This window comes from Dendrobates tinctorius, unplaced genomic scaffold (assembly GCF_039654945.1).
Source record: "Dendrobates tinctorius isolate UK_male_01 unplaced genomic scaffold, ASM3965494v1 ptg000192l, whole genome shotgun sequence".
Taxonomy (NCBI): Eukaryota; Metazoa; Chordata; class Amphibia; order Anura; family Dendrobatidae; genus Dendrobates; species Dendrobates tinctorius.
In genome coordinates, this window is record NW_027361859.1 from 13,792,014 (window position 1) to 13,809,888 (window position 17,875).

Genomic DNA, 17,875 nt, shown 5'->3' on the forward strand with positions numbered 1-17,875 from the left:
TATGGTAGGAGACCCAGGGAGACCCCACGTCTTACCCCGAGACATAAAAAAGCCAGGCTGGAGTTTGCCAAAACTTACCTGAAAAAGCCTAAAACGTTTTGGAAGAATGTTCTCTGCTCAGATGAGACAAAAGTAGAGATTTTGGGCAAAGACATCAACATAGAGTATACCGGAGAAAAAAAGAGGCATTCAAAGAAAAAAACACGGTCCCTACAGTCATACATAGCGGAGGTTCCCTGATGTTTTGGGGTTGCTTTGCTGCCTCTGGCACTGGACTGCTTGACCGTGTGCATGGCATTATGAAGTCTGAGGACTACCAACAAATTTTGCAGCATAATGTAGGGCCCAGTGTGAGAAAGCTGGGTCTCCCTCAGAGGTCATGGGTCTTCCAGCAAGGACAATGACCCAAAACACACTTCAAAAAGCACTAGAAAATGGTTTGAGAGAAAGCACTGGAGACTTCTAAGGTGGTCAGCAATGAGTCCAGACCTGAATCCCATAGAACACCTGTGGAGAGATCTAAAAATGGCAGTTTGGAGAAGGCACCCTTCAAATATCAGGGACCTGGAGCAGTTTGCCAAAGAAGAATGGTCTAAAATTCCAGCAGAGCATTGTAAGAAACTCATTGATGGTTACCGGAAGCAGTTGGTCTCAGTTATTTTGGCTAAAGGTTGTGCAACCAAGTATTAGGCTGAGGGTGCCAATACTTTTTTTCTGGCCCATTTTTGGAGTCTTGTGTGAAATGATCAATGTTTTGCTTTTTGCTTCATTCTCTTTGGTGTTTTTTCATTTAAGACAAATTAAATGAAGATAATAATACCAAAGAATTTGTGTTTGCAATCATTTTTAGGAAGAAACTGAGTATTATCTGACAGAATTGCAGGGGTGTCAATACTTTTGGCCACAACTGTATATTAGATTTTTGAGTAAAATGTAAATTGTTCTTTTAGTCTACAAACTTCTGACATCATGTCTCCGAATTTCCATGTAATACATTTTGTTTTGTTTTTTTTTCTTCTGAAAAGGAGAAATGGTCAAAATTAAAAAAAAAAAAAAACAGTGCTTTCAGACCTCAAATAATGCAAAGAAAACAAGTTCATAATCATTTAGAAACAACAATACTAATGTTTTAACTCAGGAAGAGTTCAGAAATCAATATTTTGTGGAATAACCATGAACCATGACTGCTTGCCGCCAGTCTTTCACACTGCTCCTGGCTCAAAAATGTAAGCAGTTCTTCTTTGTTTGATGGCTTGTGACTATCCATCTTCCTCTTGATTACATTTCAGAGGGTTTCAATGGGGTTCAGGTCTGGAGAATGGGCTGCCCATGACAGGGTTTTTATGTGGTGGTCTCTTAATTTTTGCCAGAGTTGTTTGTAATAAAAAGGTATATGAAAATGTGCACGTATCAGGACCAGATATATATGGCTAACATTAACAAAAAGAAGAGAATTTAATTATATATAAAAAGCGATATTACAATATGGCGGATTAAAGGTAATAGTGATGTGATATAATCACATAAAATTAAATAAAATTATATGTGAGTACCATAAAGAAGAATCTAAAACCGCTCCATATAAAAATTAAAATCCCTTATGTTAAATTATTCCGTGCATGTGTATACACAAAAATAATAAGTAAAAAGTAAATAATTTACAGGAGGGGACCTTCTAGTGAAGCCAAATACTAAGGTGCATAAGTGTCAAAATAAACAGAACACCTCAATAGCACACAAAAAGTGCATAATACTAAAGTGACATCATGATGAAATTAGAGGGTAATATAACTTTAAGGATTGCCAGATCTTGGCAACGCGCACACCCCGACGCTTATTTCGGAAGCAAGTTCCTTCGTCAGGAACTTGCTTCACTATTACCTTTAATCACTGTTACCTTTACCCCCAAGGGTGGTTTGCACGTTCATGCCCGGGCCAATTTTTACAATTCTGACCACTGTCCCTTTATGAGGTAATAACTCTGGAACGCTTCCATGGATCCCGGTGATTCTGACAGTGTTTTCTCGTGACATATTGTACTTCATGTTAGTGGTACAATTACATTCATATAACTTGCGCTTATTTGTGAAAAAAAACCCTGAAATTTGGCAAAAAATTTTGCAAATTTCCAACTTTGAATTTTTATGCAATAAATCACAGAGATACGGCACACAAAAATCTTAATAAATAACATTTCCCACATGTTTACTTTACATCAGCACAATTTTGCACCAAATTTATTTTTTGTTAGAAAGTTATAAGGGTTAAAAGTTGACCAGCGATTTCTCATTTTTACAACAAAATTTTATTTTTAGGGAACACATCACATTTGAAGTCACTGCTATATCATAGAAAATACCCAAAAGTGACACCATTCTAAAAACTGCACACATCAAGGTGCTCAAAACCACATTCAAGAAGTTTATTAACCCTTCAGGTGCTTCACAGGAATTTTTTGAATGTTTAAAAAGAAAATGAACATTTAACTTTTTTTCACAAAAAAATTACTTCAGGTCCAATTTTTTTATTTTACCAAGGGTAACAGGAGTAATTGGACGCAAAAGTTATTGTGCAATTTGTCCTGAGTATGCTGATACCTGATATGTGGGGGAGGAACCACTGTTTCGGTGCATGGCAGAGCTCGGAAGGGAAGTAGCGCCATTTGACTTTTTCAACGCAAAATTGGCTGGAATTGAGATCGGGCGCCATGTCACGTTTGGAGAGCCCCTGATGTGCCTAAACAGTGGAAACCCCCCCACACAAATGACACCATTTTGGAAACTTGACCCCCCAAGGAACTTATCTAGATGTTTGGTGAGAACTTTGAACCCCCATGGGCTTCACATAAGTTTATAACGTACAGCCGTACAATCAAAAAATCATATTTTTTCCACAAAAATGATCTTTTCACTTCAAATTTTTATTTTTCCAAGGGTAACAGGCCCCCAAAAGTTATTGTGCAATTTGTCCTGAGTATGCTGATACCCCATATGTGGGGGTAAACCACTATTTAAGCGCATGGCAGCGCTCGGAAGGGAAGCAGCGCCATTTGACTTTTTTGGCTGGAATTAAGATCGGACGCCATGTTGCGTTTAGAGAGCCCCTGATGTGCCCAAACAGGGGAAACACCCCAATTCTAACTACAACCCTAACCCCAGCACACCCCTAGCCATAACCCTAATGGGAAAATGGAAATAAATATATATTTTTTTTAATTTTATTATTTTTCCCTAACTAAAGGGGTGATAAAGGGGTGTTTTTGATTTACTATTTATAGCTGGTTTTTATGTTTGGCAACTGCAATATGCTAAAAGACGCTTTTTATTGTAAAAATAGCTTTTGCATCACCACATTTTGAGCGCTGTAATTTTTCCATATTTTGACCCACAGAGTCATGTGAGGTCTTATTTTTTGCGGGACGAGTTGACGTTTTTATTGGTACCATTTTCGGGTACGTGACATTTTTGATCGCTTTTTATTCCAATTTTTGGGACGCAGAATGAGCAAAAACCAGCATTTCATGAATTTCCTTTGGGGGGGGCGTTTACACCGTTCTGCGTGCGGTAAAATTGATAAAGCGGTTTTATTCTTCGGGTCAGTACGATTACAGCAATACCTCATTTATATCTTTTTTTATGTTTTGTTTTGTCGCTTTTATACAATAAAAACTATTTTATATAAAAAATAATTATTTTTGCGTCGCTTTATTCTGTGAGCTATAACTTTTTTTTTATTTTTTCGCTGATGACGCTGTGTGATGGCTCGTTTTCTTCGGGACAAGATGACGTTTTCAGCGGTACTACGTTTATTCATATCAGTCTTTTTGATCGCGCGTTATTGCACTTTTTGTTCGGCGGTATGATGATAAACCATTGTGTTTTGCCTTTTTTTTTTTTTTGAAGGGGTTCACTAAAGATGTTAACTAGTGGGACAGTTTTATAGGGCGGGTCTTACGGATGCGTCAATACTAAATATGTGCATTTGTATTGTTTTGTTTTTTTATTTACAAAAAAAAAAAATTATTACGGAATATATATTTTTTTATTAGGAATTTTTGTAAAATTATTTTTACATGTTTTTTACTTTATTATTTTGTCCTAGTGTGGGACATCACTGAAGTGTCAGATCACTGATCTGACACTTTGCAGTGCAGTGTCAGATCAGCGATCTGACACAGGCACTGCAGCATGCTTTCTCGGCGCCTGCTCTCCCCCGGGGGTGCCGCTGATCGCTATGATGCACTATCCTGTCCTTGGGAATTAAGTCCCAGGGCACATGAACGGGATAGTACGTCATATGGCAGAAAGGGGTTAATCCGACATATTGTAATATCGCTTTTTACAGTTAGGTCCATATATATTTGGACAGAGACAACATTTTTCTAATTTTGGTTCTAGACATTACCAGAATGAATTTTAAACAAAACAATTCAGATGCAGTTGAAGTTCAGACTTTCAGCTTTCATTTGAGGGTATCCACATTAAAATTGGATGAAGGGTTTAGGAGTTTCAGCTCCTTAATATGTGCCACCCTGTTTTTAAACGGACCAAAAGTAATTGGACAATTGACTCCAAGGCTATTTCATGGACAGGTGTGGGCAATCCCTTCGTTATGTCATTCTCAATTAAGCAGATAAAAGACCTGGAGTTGATTTGAGGTGTGGTGCTTGCATTTGGAAGGTTTTGCTGTGAAGGAAACAAGCGGTCAAAGGAGCTCTCCATGCAGTTGAAACAAGCTATCCTTAAGCTGCAAAAAAACAGAAAAAAACCATCTGAGAAATTGCTACAACATTAGGAGTGGCAAAATCTACAGTTTGGTACATGCTGAGAAAGAAAGAAAGCACTGGTGAACTCAGTGCAAAAAGACCTGGGCGCCCACGGAAGACAACAGTGGTGGATGATCGCAGAATAATCTCCATGGTGAAGAGAAACCCCTTCACAACAGCCAACCAAGTGAACAACACTCTCCAGGAGGTAGGCGTATCAATATCCAAATCTACCATAAAGAGAAGACTGCATGAAGGTAAATACAGAGGGTTCACTGCACGGTGCAAGCCACTCATAAGCATCAAGAATCAAAAGGCTAGACTGGACTTTGCTAAAAAAACATCTAAAAAAGCCAGCACAGTTCTGGAAGAACATTCTTTGGACAGATGAAACCAAGATCAACCTCTACCAGAATGAGGGAAAGAGAAAAGTATAGTGAAGGCGTGGTACAGCTCATGATCCAAAGCATACCACATCATCTGTAAAACACGGCGGAGGCAGTATGATGGCTTGGGAATGCATGGCTGCCAGTGGCACTGGGTCACTTGTGTTAATTGATGATGTGACACAGGAAAGAAGCAGCCAAATTAATTCTGAGGTATTCAGAGCCATACTGTGTGCTCAGATCCAGCCAAATGCAGCCAAACTGATTGGTCGTCATTTCATACTACAGATGGACAATGACCCAAGACATAAAGCCAAAGCAACCCAGGAGTTTATTAAAGCAAAGAAGTGGAATATTCTTGAATGGCCAAGTCAGTCACCTGATCTCAACCCAATTGAGCATGCATTTCACTTGTTAAAGACTAAACTTTAGACAGAAAGGCCCACAAACAAACAGCAACTGAAAACCACCGCAGTGAAGACCTGGCAAAGCATCAAAAAGGAGGAAACACAGCGTCTGGTGATGTCCATGAGTTCAAGACTTCAGGCAGTCATTGCCAACAAAGGGTTTTCAACCAAGTACTAGAAATGAACTGTCATGATCCCAGTGCATGTTTTTGAGCTGCACGTCAGGGGTTAATGTCTGGAGCTCAGTGCAGGTTTTGACCTGCACTCCTCGGGTTAATGATTGTGGCCTCTTTTTGGTTCTGGGAGAGCTTCTTAAACCCCTGGGAAGCTCCAGTCCCTGTCAGTTATACTGTTGCCTTTGGCCGAGTGTGGTGACCTCCGTGTGCCTGTGCCTGTTCGTTGTTATAGCTTGTTTATATGGTTCTGACCCGGTTCTGTTCCCCGTTGTGAGTTTGCCTGTTGATTTTGTACTGCGCTACCGTCTCTGTGTATGACTCGTTGCCTGTTATCTGACTACTCTCTGCTCACCCCTCTTGTACCTTGCAGCTATCTCTGTGTATGACTCATTGGCTGCGTCCTGACTATCCTCCCTGTCTATGTACCTTGGTAACTTTGTCTCGCAGTTACCCTGCTAGGAGTTCTCTTGCAGCTCCTAGCTCTCTGGAGTTTAGGCCACGCCCCCAGCAGTCATGTGCTTCAGGTCCTGCTGTTCTGAAGTACGCACCTATTCGGCTGCTGCCCGCTCCACAGGTATCTTTGAACACAGTTTGCTTTACTCCGGACATGCGCACTGGCTTAGTGAGCAAGCTCAGTGCGGTGTTCCTGACATGAACATTTTATTTACAATTATTTAATCTGTCCAATTACTTTTGGTCCCTTGAAAAACAGGGTGGCACATGTTAAGGAGCTGAAAATCCTAAACACTTCATCCAATTTTAATGTGGATAGCCACAAATGAAAGCTGAAAGTCTGAACTTCAACTGCATCTGAATTGTTTTGTTTAAAATTCATTGTGGTAATGTCTAGAACCAAAATTAGAAAAATGTTGGCTCTGTCCAAATATATATGGATCTAACTATATATAAGTAAATTTTCATCCTTTTTTTATTGTTAACCATATATATCTGGTCTTGATATGGGCACAGTTTCTTTATAGTACCCCTCTTCGTTATTTTATTGAATAAAGATATACCTTTTATTATATTTATTATATTTTTCTTGTCTGGATGTTCCTTGGCTTTCCATGGTTATTGGGCTCTTGGCTGTATTTTCTGGAACAACTCCAAGAAAATGCTAGGGTGCTCGTTGTTCGGGTTGACCAAATTGGAATACTCGGGTACTCGGACAGAACAGCGAGCCCAATGTAAGTCTATGGGAGACCCAAGCATTTTTACCGCAATTCCCCGGGGGTCCTTTCAAGTTCTAACAACATCAGAAATGATAGAAACATTGCAAAAATACCACGGGAATATCATGGCAACTGCCCCTGGAAGCATTTCTCACTCCTAGGTCACAGCTCTAAATAATGTTGTCAGTTTCACACCCTTTTTACAGGCGCACCCAAAAACCTACAAAAACGAAACCAAAATGGATTTTGCTGGGAAATATGTTAAGGAACATCCGTTCCAGGTTAATGAATATCTAAGCCAAAGTAATTAACCCAAACCAAAAATGTTCCTCCAACACTTGGGCTATGTGACGCTTAGAGGGTGGCATGCTTCTGAGACTGAACCCTCTGGGTTGCAGCACTAAAGCTCCCCCGAGTGAGTGGACCAGGTGGGGCCAACCCCTTTACAGGGATCGTTAGGGGCAAACCCGAGGGAGTCGGCTACTGTGACAGCTGGCACCAAGAGGGACAGCTCAAGGGGAGGCAGAGAAGCCACGCAGACTGGACTAGAACAGGTGGGACTCAACTAGGACGGATCAAGGGGGACGGAACTACCAGGACTGGACAGGATTATCAGGATGGAGCAGGAGGTCAGGATAACAGGACTGAGCAGGCAAAGGAGAACAAGGACGGACTAAATAACAAAGAAAGTAGTGGGCAGAACCACGAACAAGGCCAGGACTAACGCATAACATGCACACGATAATCAGGCGCCTCCAATATGGAGGAGCCGCCTGATATACCTTGTGTCAGCACCTGATTGCAGCACTAGTGCTTCCGGGGCAGGTGCAGGGTTAAAGGAGCTGGGGAGCGCGCTGCCTAAGGCACATGCGCGGGTCTGCTGCCGGCCGGAAGGCTGACAGTGAAGGAGAGAGATGCCGGGACCCCCGGGCAGCAGGATGGCAGGATGTGGAAGCAGCACGAGGCGGGCACGTGAGTGAGGAGGCGGGCACGGCAGCGGACGCCGTCATGACAGGCTATGTTCACACACAGCATTTTTGAGGCGTTTTGCAACTTTAGCATTGCTTTCAACCAATACAAATGCATTAACTGTTAAATGTAATTGTAACATTTAACAATTCTAGCTGGCCATGTGGTGTGTGACACATAAGCAGACACATCTTGTTTCATTTATGAAGGAGGGACTCTTAAAGTCACAGAGCCTATTTTTACAGAAACATCAGGCAGCAGTAATCTTCTTGAAGGGCCATTATTAAACAGTGGGTCTCCTATGCTGTTATTGTCTATGCAGTGAGTGGATGGGCTGCCAAGAATTACGACGCACCCCAATACCCCTTTCACGAGAGGTACTGGAGGGCTTCCTGAAAAAAATGTTGCATTGAATGCAAGGCCTGGCCTGCCCCAAAGTTACATGCACCCCAATAAGCTTTTGAAGTCACATACTGGATGGGCACAGGAAAATCCACTTTGCATTATTCATGTAGTACTCCCAAACCCTTTTATTATGCATTCACTGCAAGGCCTGCCCTGCTACCAAGTCTTATGCACCCCAATAACCCCAATTCCCCCTTGGAAGAAACATGGAGGGCCTCATAAAAAAAAATGTCCCATTACAAAGGAGCGGTCTCCTAAACTTGAAATGTAATGTATTGGCTGGCAAACATTTTCCCTTGTGGGGTACACCTCAACCTTTTCAATAACAAGTATTTTACGCCCAGCATAACCATGCACCCTTGTTAATAATTCGACACTGGCTGTAGCAGCATGGAACACGTTAACCCTGGTGATCTAGTGGCGGTGGATGATGAGACGTGGAGGAAGGTCTAGTTAAAAAATATGCCCAATTTAAAAGAGCGAGTCTCCTACACTTGTAATGCCTATACACTAAGTATATGAGCTGACAAACATTTCCCCCTGAGGGTAGATATCCACATAGTGCGTAATTGTTTTTTTTAGGGGCATCATAAACACCTTGCAAAACTGTAACGTTGTTTCCTACATAGTTGCTGCTGGAAAGGTGCAGGTTTTTACTAAAAATATGGTGAGCGAATTGTTGGATGAAGTGATCAGGAAAAGAGGCATGGTGATGACAGTAATGGGAAAGTACATGATTAATAACAGCAGTGGCTATGGGAGGTATGAGATCCAGGATACAGCTTACAATGATTTGTTGTTTAGTCACCATCAATTACCAGAATCGGTTTCCTTCCCCTTCAGAAGATCAGTGTAACAGATGCACGTGTGAGAATCGGCCTAAGAAATGCCCGTCCAAATATGGTGCCATATACGCACGTGTCTGTATAAAGGGCAAAAGTGCAACATGTTCGTGAGACACTGAATTAGAGAAAGCAGATCAGTGTCGGAGGAAAACCAAACAAACTGAAGGATGGTCATGAAAAACTAAGTTTAAAGAGGAGTGCACCATCCGTAACTATAAACACACCCGTGGCACAAGCTTCTTCATCTTGACCAATACATATTACCAGTAATGTCCAAATGTCCCAGTCGAAAATTTTGTCCTAGTGTAACGAACACTGTTAAAGGAATGCCACTAAACATACATAACCACGACCCTTGGAAACACCAGATTTTCTCTTTACAAGATATGGGCGATGATGGTATTGATGACGACTTTGAAATTTACCACATCCACTCCAAGAAGGTGAAGATCATAGTTGCAAAAAAGGCAGTGAATGTCTGGAAAATCAATTTCTCTAGGGCAAAGTTTACCTCTTACTAAAATGGTACCGAATGATGCATACACAGCTCTTATGTGTACTCAGCGTCAGATGCTTGAAAGATGATGTTTTCTGATTTGTCTATGTCCACTTTTTGAAAGCGAGCAGAAAACAAGGATGATATAGTGGGAAGACGTGTGATTTTGGTCTGTAAGAAGGTGATGTCAGGTACAGATAGGTAGATCTGCGTGTCATCGGAATAGTGATGATATTGCAAACCATGCCAAGACATCAGCTGTCCCAGGCCGAAGGTGTAGATGGAGAAGAGTAGGGGTCCTAGAACAGAACCTTGGTGGAACACCGAATGACAGTTGTCGAGGTGAGGAGGTGGTGTGGGAGAGGGAGACAATGAATGTCCCCGTAACAGTCTTGTGGTTTTTTAAAGACTCTGCTGATAACCCCAAAGAGGCCATTTGCACCACTGGCCATGCCCGCATCAGCAGGGGTAGAAAAACTACCAGCCTTACCACCACCAGCATGATCAGGCACAGGGCAGCCAAGCACCCGACTTTGATGGTTGAACACCAGGCTCCATGAACAGTGTCTGCGGGTGATACCACTGCTTCTTCCGCTGTTGTGCTTGCAAGCCAATCCCCTGTCCATGGTGCATGCAAAGATGCCTCCTGCCCTGCATATGTAGTTGAACACAAACTCAATTAGCAACATTAACAATCACGTCCTTGTCCCAAAGCAGCGTTCAGTTGTCCATACCCCAGTCCTTGGAATGCAAGCTGAAATACGCAGCCAACGCCACAGTACTAAATTCACAGACTTCGTCTGCTTGCGCTCGAAATGTTCCATTTTAGGCTCATGGGAGACGGAAGCTTTCTGCAACCTGATGGCGGTGACCGTAACAAGGTACTCGGTCCCCACCCGGACCCACTCCAAACTTGGTATGGTGCACGTCCTCCCAACCTCAAGTGTTGCGGGCCCTACATTAATCTGGGTTGCCCCCACAGTCTACAGCTCCTGCACCACCACCTCCTTCGCCTCCTCTTCAGCCTCCAGCTACAAAAGTAGCACATCAGTCACCAGCTGGAAGCACTGCCTCATCAAAGTGGGAACAGGCTGTGCTGAAGCTAATATGCTTAGGTGACAAACCGCACAATGATGAAGAGCTGTGGACAGCTCTGAAAGAGCAGGCAGATCTGTGGCTGACACCGCTGAACCCACAGGCATGGTTGTGTGTGATAATGGCTGTTCTGTGGTGAGGCATGCTCACACATGTGCCATGCCTGGCTCATACGCTTAAACTCATTGGTCAACGTTTTCTGAACAGCGACACGGAGCTGCCCGATCTGCTAGGAAAAGTACAACGCTCTGCGTACCCATGTCAGTAAGTCAGCTACAGCTTCATCCTCACTTGCCTTGCTTCAGCAGCGCTTGCATATTCTGTCTCACCGACTGGTGTGTGATGTCCCCAGGCATTGGAACTCTACACTGCAGATGTTGGAAAGGATTTGTGAGCAGAAGAGGGCAGTTGGTGACTAGTCTACCAGCATCAACAAGGTTGACGGTATTCAGTTCTGACTTCACACATAAGATCTCAGGAGTGGACATGGATGTCACATATGTACCATCCTCCAAAACTTTGAGGAATCCACCAAGATGGTGAGCGTCAATGATGCCATAATTAACGTCTCCATCCTGCTTCTCTTTGTTCTAATATGAATATTTATAGTTATTATATAGCGGAAACATATTTACAGTTTAACAGTTTCAAACACAACAGTCCTAAGTAACAACAATAGCAATAATACAATAATTAAACCAAAATAAAACGACCCTGTTCATGACAGCTTACAATCTACACTAAGTAACAATGATAATAATAATTAAACCCAAAACAAACAATCCTGCTCGTGACAACTTACAATCTACAATGAAGTGGGGGAGATAAAAACTACAGGGGTGTATTTACAAGAATATATTTACGATTATGTTTTTACAATGATATTACTGAGGTTAGTCAAAAATCGTGGAGGCCTGAGGAGAAGGAGGAGGAGGAGAGCATGGTCAGTCGTCCTCTTGGTAAGGACACGGAAGTATTGACTGTTAGCAGTCTTGCATGCATGGCTGAGTTTGTTACGCTGCCTTTCATGTCGCCCTCGCGTTCTCAAATATTTGGTTAACGGCCAATACTGATTGATGACACTTCTAGTCCCATGCTACAAGGATAACTTTATATCTCTTATTCCAGAGGCAGACAGGTGTACTAAAATGTTTGGAGGACCAGAGGGCCCTTCTTGCAGAATTATTAAAAAAATTCCCTTATGAAAACGCTGGCAGCAGAGATCACAGTTTGTTGGCCAATCAAGGAGTACAGGTGAGAGAGACACAACTCCAATCCAGCAGAGGCAGTGGAACACTGGCAAAGTTCGGGGGGAGTTTTCTCAGACCCTCCCATCGCCCTGGCCTTGAGGCGTGGGGGACTCTCACAAGGAGTGCAAAGTTTGGAAAATGCTGAGGGAGTTCCTTGCTGACCGTACCAACATCCTCTGTCATTCCTCTGTGCCTTATAATTATTGGTTATCCACGCTGAACACGTGGCATGAACTGGGGTCTCTCTACTGCGCACGTGCGCTGTACTCACGGTCAAGGAACGCACGGCGACTCGCTCTCTGGCTGTCACTGGGCACACAGTGCCTCGCTAAATGGCAGTACCGCTTATAGTGGTGGGAGCCAACTGGAATAGTCCTTTGCAGATCCAGTGCTCTAAGGACGGAGCATGCTGCTCAGCCTCCTATGCACTGCTTGTCCACGCCAAAAATCTCTGCCGTCTTGACTGCTTTATCTTAAGCTGGCCCTCTGCCTCTAGGTCACCGGGTCTGTCTGTGTGCAGCAGTTTGCCGCAGCGTTGGCGCTTTGGGTGCGTAGTGCACTGCCCCCCTTGCTGCTCACACCTGGGGACTCACTCCTGCTTTGCATTTTTTTCCCTCAGCTTCTGGCCTGTCTAAACATGCCCCCTCTTCCTGTGTAATGGGGCCTGTCCATTCCCCTATTCCTTCCCCCGGGAAACAGGGAACACAACCTTGAAAGTTCCAGACCCGGCACAGCACAGGTACCCGCAGCCCGGTCATCCTGACTGTGTACATATCTGGCCAATCAGTTCTTTAATGCAAGCATCATAGAAGGCATGTTCTTCCAATTTTCAAGAGAAAATTGTACATTGCATCCAGAACAGTTTCACTTTGAAGGACTTTGTGACTCATATCAATCCACAAGATGACACTAGTCTCATACTTCAAAATTTCAGTGGAAAAGCATTTCCCCACTGATAGGTTGTGTATGTTCTGATTTATGTAACATCATTTGGGTGATAAATAATTATTCATACCTATTTGCTTCACACTATATTCATCTTTTTCTTCAAGACTTCGGTATATAATGTTGTAAAAGTGAAAGCAAGTTGGTGAAGTGTGTTTTACCTCAAATGTGAAACTAATTGTCATCTTTACTATTTCTCCATTCCGTGAGCGGCTAACCACCTCATTGATCTTATTGAGTTTCTTTGACAAGAAAACCGCTCCATCAATACCACGTGCTTTTCCTATTAATTCATCATGCTGGTAAAGTAGAGGTGAGATTAGGGATCTAGATAACATCAGTGGACTGTAGTCAACATGACACTGTGCCAAAAACCACTGGGGTCTAGCTACCAATTTGACATAGTTTGTGCACAGCTGAACAGAGTTGTCAGAAAAACAAGATTTTGATTCAATAACATGTCGGATGGATTGTCTAGTGGAAACACCCATATAGTATTATTTATAGAGTGCCATTAATTCCATGGTGCTGTACATGAAAAGGGGGTTACATACAAAGTAATAGATATCGTTTATAGTGAACAAAATTACATTCTACGGGATAATGGGGAAGAGACAGAAGGTTGGGGGTGCGGCACCTTGGGTGGTGGAGAGCCGGTAGCTCGGGTAGTGGTGTAGAAGTCACATGTACGACCACCACGCTCTCCAATTGACACCTCTTGAAATGCAGCCGAAATTTCAAAATCTATAGCTTCTGTTATAGAAAATGCAGGGGCTCCTTTTTGACATCATCGTCCAACCAGTTCAGTATTAGTAGGTGTTGTCTTGTCAGAATCGCCCAGGAGCACCAGGCTTCAGTAGTTGCGAGTCCTGGCCCCGTGCTCTTCCATGTTTTCTTGCTCTGGCTCTTCCAGTCATGATTTAATCTAGAAGATTTCGCCTTTGTAATCCAGAGACAGTACAACACCGCCCAAGCATTCACCATCTGCTCCTCAAACTATCTGCGCAGTGACTGCCTCTAGGCAGAAGATGATGCTGGTGGTAGTAGTTGGAGCATTTAAGACAGTCATGAAGCAGCCATAACAACTTGAAACCAAAGTATTTTTACCCAGATACCACACTGTTCAATATGTGAAACACAACAAGAAAACACAAAATGACAAATTTGCAAAAATACTCTGCAGTAAAAATTTGACAGTAATCAGCAAGTGCTGGATAACAAATACAGGGTATTTAGTCGATACATTTTTTGCAAAAAATGTACACCAAGCTGCTCCACCTCGTCACGGTGACCCTTCACAGAGCAGTCCCTATCTAATGTATTCAAAACCTGAACATGTGAACAGCGTCTAAATGGACAGGATACAGACAGGCGCCTCCTAGTATGGGCTTGTGGTGCAAGACAGCTCATTTATGTGCATGTCACACAAGAGAGGGGTGGGGTCTCCCAAACCATGCAGAGCAAGGAAAAAATGGATTAAAAACATATGTGACATGCACAAATGTGAACAAGTCTGTCGGACAGTGTTCACACCACCCACTGACTGAAACACAACAAGAAAACACAAAATGACAAATTTGCAAAAATACTCTGCAGTAAAAATTTGACAGTAATCAGCAAGTGCTGGATAACAAATACAGAGTATTTAGTCGATACGTTTTTTGCAAAAAATGTACACCAAGCTGCTCCACCTCGTCACGGTAACCCTTCACGGAGCAGTCCCTATCTAATGTATTCAAAACCTGAACATGTGAAAATGGACAGTGTCTAAATGGACAGGATACAGACAGGCGCCTCCTAGTATGGGCTTGTGGTGCAAGACAGCTCATTTATGTGCATGTCACACAAGAGAGGGGTGGGGTCTCCCAAACCATGCTGAGCAAGGAAAAAATGGATTAAAAACATATGTGACATGCACAAATGTGAACAAGTCTGTCGGACAGTGTTCACACCACACACTGACTGAAACACAACAAGAAAGCACAAAATGACAAATTTGCAAAAATACTCTGCAGTAAAAATTTGACAGTAATCAGCAAGTGCTGGATAACAAATACAGGGTATTTAGTCGATACGTTTTTTGCAAAAAATGTTCAATATGTGGCCTATATTTTTTATTTTTAAAAGTCTTTAAAAAATAACCAGACTCGGGAAGACCTAACAGTTGGACTGGCAACTTCCATCATGTTGGTGTTACGGGGAACGGTTGCCTGCCTTCTGTCTGCAACCACTGCTTCTTCCTGCCTGAAGGGGTGCTACGCTTCCCTCCCCCTGTGTCCTCGCTCTGCATGTCTCCTGCCAGGTTGGGTCAGTTACTATATCATCTACCACCTCATCTTCCACTTCCGCACCCTGGTCCTCCTGACTTTTTGGCAGGAGGAGGTCTCATCATCGTCCACCTCTTGGGACCGTGGCTGCTGAAATATTTGGGCATCGCTACATGGAATCTCATCTTGCCCCGCTTCAAGTGGACCGGGTGAGAGGCCCGAATCTATAAATGGAAAAGTGAACAGCTCTTTGGAGTGTCTGAGTGTGGGATCAGTTGTCTCAGGGCACTCAGCATGGTGGGAGCAAGGAGCATCAGGGTGAGGAATATGCGGTCCAAATTCACTGAACTCAGACTTGAACGTGTGTAAGACAGGGTGCTGGTGGTGGTGACCATGTAACTGGAAGTATTATCTGCTATCCAACCAACCTTTTCACACTGCTCTGGCTTCAATATTGCTGTCTTGCTGCGGTCCCCTAGGACTTCGGACACTAAGGTCCAGCGAGAAGATGTGGGTGTTTTCTGTGGCCCAATTTCAGCTTGCCCACGGCCTCGGCATGCACCATCACGTCCACTTCCCTGTCCCTTGCCACGCGCCTTGACCATTGTAAATGGACTAGAATATTTTACACGTTCACTACAAATGGCTGAATTTAGCGCGAACTTGTATGTGATACTTGTGCGGGAAAACCACACTTTAAACTATCTAGATTGTAGTTAAAATGTTTTTTTGACTATCAAATTGGTGTCAATAAGTACTGTAACAGACAGCAAAACCACTAGAATATGTAGGCCTAAAATGCCCAAATTTTTAGCACATGGATGTATGAGGCGTGTCACAGATATACCCCACTGTAAAATATGTGGCCTGATTTTTTTTTTTTTTAAATGCAACATAGTGCTGTATATAACTAGAGTGACAGACAGGAAAACACTGGCATACTAGCCTAAAATGCCCCAATTTTTTGCACACGGATGTATGACGCGTGTCACAGATATACCACACTGTAAAATATGTGGCCTGTCTGTATTTTTTTGGGGAGTGCACCAAAATGGTGTCAAGAAATTGTGTAAGACACTCAAAAAAATTCTACTCTATCGTACCACATAAAAATGAAAGATTTATCTGCGCACTCAAAAGTGATTTTTAGGACCCCTTTAAAATTGCTGGATTTTCACGCTGTGCTAGGAAAAGGATCTGGCTGTATTGTGCAGTGTCAAAAAGCAAATGGAGAAAAAAAAAGGGCTCTGGATTGCTTTGCACTAAAATAATCTCTATTAACCTGGCATAAAATTTTTTCCTAGCCAACTGGACCCGGGGCTAGGTATATACGGACAACATATCCTATAGGTAGCAGCAGCAGCAAAAGTAAGGGAATGGACCCTCTGGATGCATGCAATGATATGTATATACACACATAGATTGCCTGCAGGCCTTGTACTGATATGTATAGAGCGACGTACAATCCCCTGCCTACCTAACACTGAAACCTATATACTCCAGAACTATTCCTTAGAAGGACTGTTGGTTTAGCTGGATTTGAGTACTTTAGGATGATAGACCCCACACTGACTAATAAATTCCCAAATCTGACCCTATCTCAGCAGCAGCTCTCCCTACACTACCTCAATCCAGAGCTGAATGCCCCGGGCAGGGCGGCGCCCGGTCTCTTTTACCCCTGATGCTGTGTGGCCAGCCAATCACTACAAGACCACAACAAAGATGGCTGCGGCGTTACAATGCCTGGCAGACAATCCCTGCATGAGGATTGGGTCTCTGTTGACCGCCATAAAGCTGGGTGGAGACCCGAGTTCCCGCCAAGTAATCCCGGAAATGCTCGGTGCTCGCCGAGTACCGTGATACTTGGGCGAGTAACGAGTAGTAGCGAGCATGTTCACTCATCACTAGTGCCTACACTTTCAGCCATGACTGTATGTTTTATACTTGTGTAATGAGAATGGTGGAGATGGCAGAATTAGAGCTGATCATAGATGTGACTTCTCCACAAGTCTGACTTTTACAATATTTGTTTCAGGGTGAAGATCTGACCCATAATGATACTACAGAGACATATGTGAGGGGTGATGAACGGTGTAAAGAGGAGATTCCTACATATGACTACCCAGGTGAGTAGTAACCACTAAATACAGAGAAGTCACAGATTGTTCTAAGCCACCGATTGTGGCAGCTTTATCGGTCATGTAGTCTGGCCTTATCACAATCGTGTGATCACCATTTTGCCCCTAGACCACAATATTCTCCTCCACCAAAAACTGTTCAAATTACTTTGGTCATTGAAAGCCCTGTTTTATATAGCTTACAACCTGGAGGATTCACCTACCTAAATAAGAAGATGTTGACCCTTACCTGCCCAGATCTGTAAACTACAAAGCCAAATGACAGCATACGTAGAATGTGCTGACAAGTTAGAAAATCATTTGAAGAAAAATATTTTGATGGGCCTGTAAAAAGAAACTGGAGGGTAATGATGCTGTTGGCTTCCTAGATTCCTGATATCTTATTGTATGAATCTACCTTCTCTCTCTTCTGTGCTGCTGAATGTGCTCATATGGTCCCTACAAGACCAGGTCCAGTCTTCCTGGCCAAACTTCGCTTTTAAGATCGAAAACATTTAATGTGCACTGAGGCCAATTGTGAATTTCTGTACAGTAACAACAGTTTCCCTTTATCTTGACT

The 17,875-nt window shown here is 43.0% G+C and overlaps 1 protein-coding gene across 1 annotated transcript in view; it reads left to right on the top strand.

The window, feature by feature from the left end:
* The window catches only part of LOC141055971 (uncharacterized), a 78,311-nt gene that overhangs the window by 18,353 nt on the left and 42,083 nt on the right, over positions 1–17,875 (top strand). Inside the window, 1 exon segment of the mRNA XM_073552662.1 lies at positions 17,214–17,304. Within this exon segment, the coding sequence (XP_073408763.1) occupies positions 17,214–17,304 (91 nt within the window).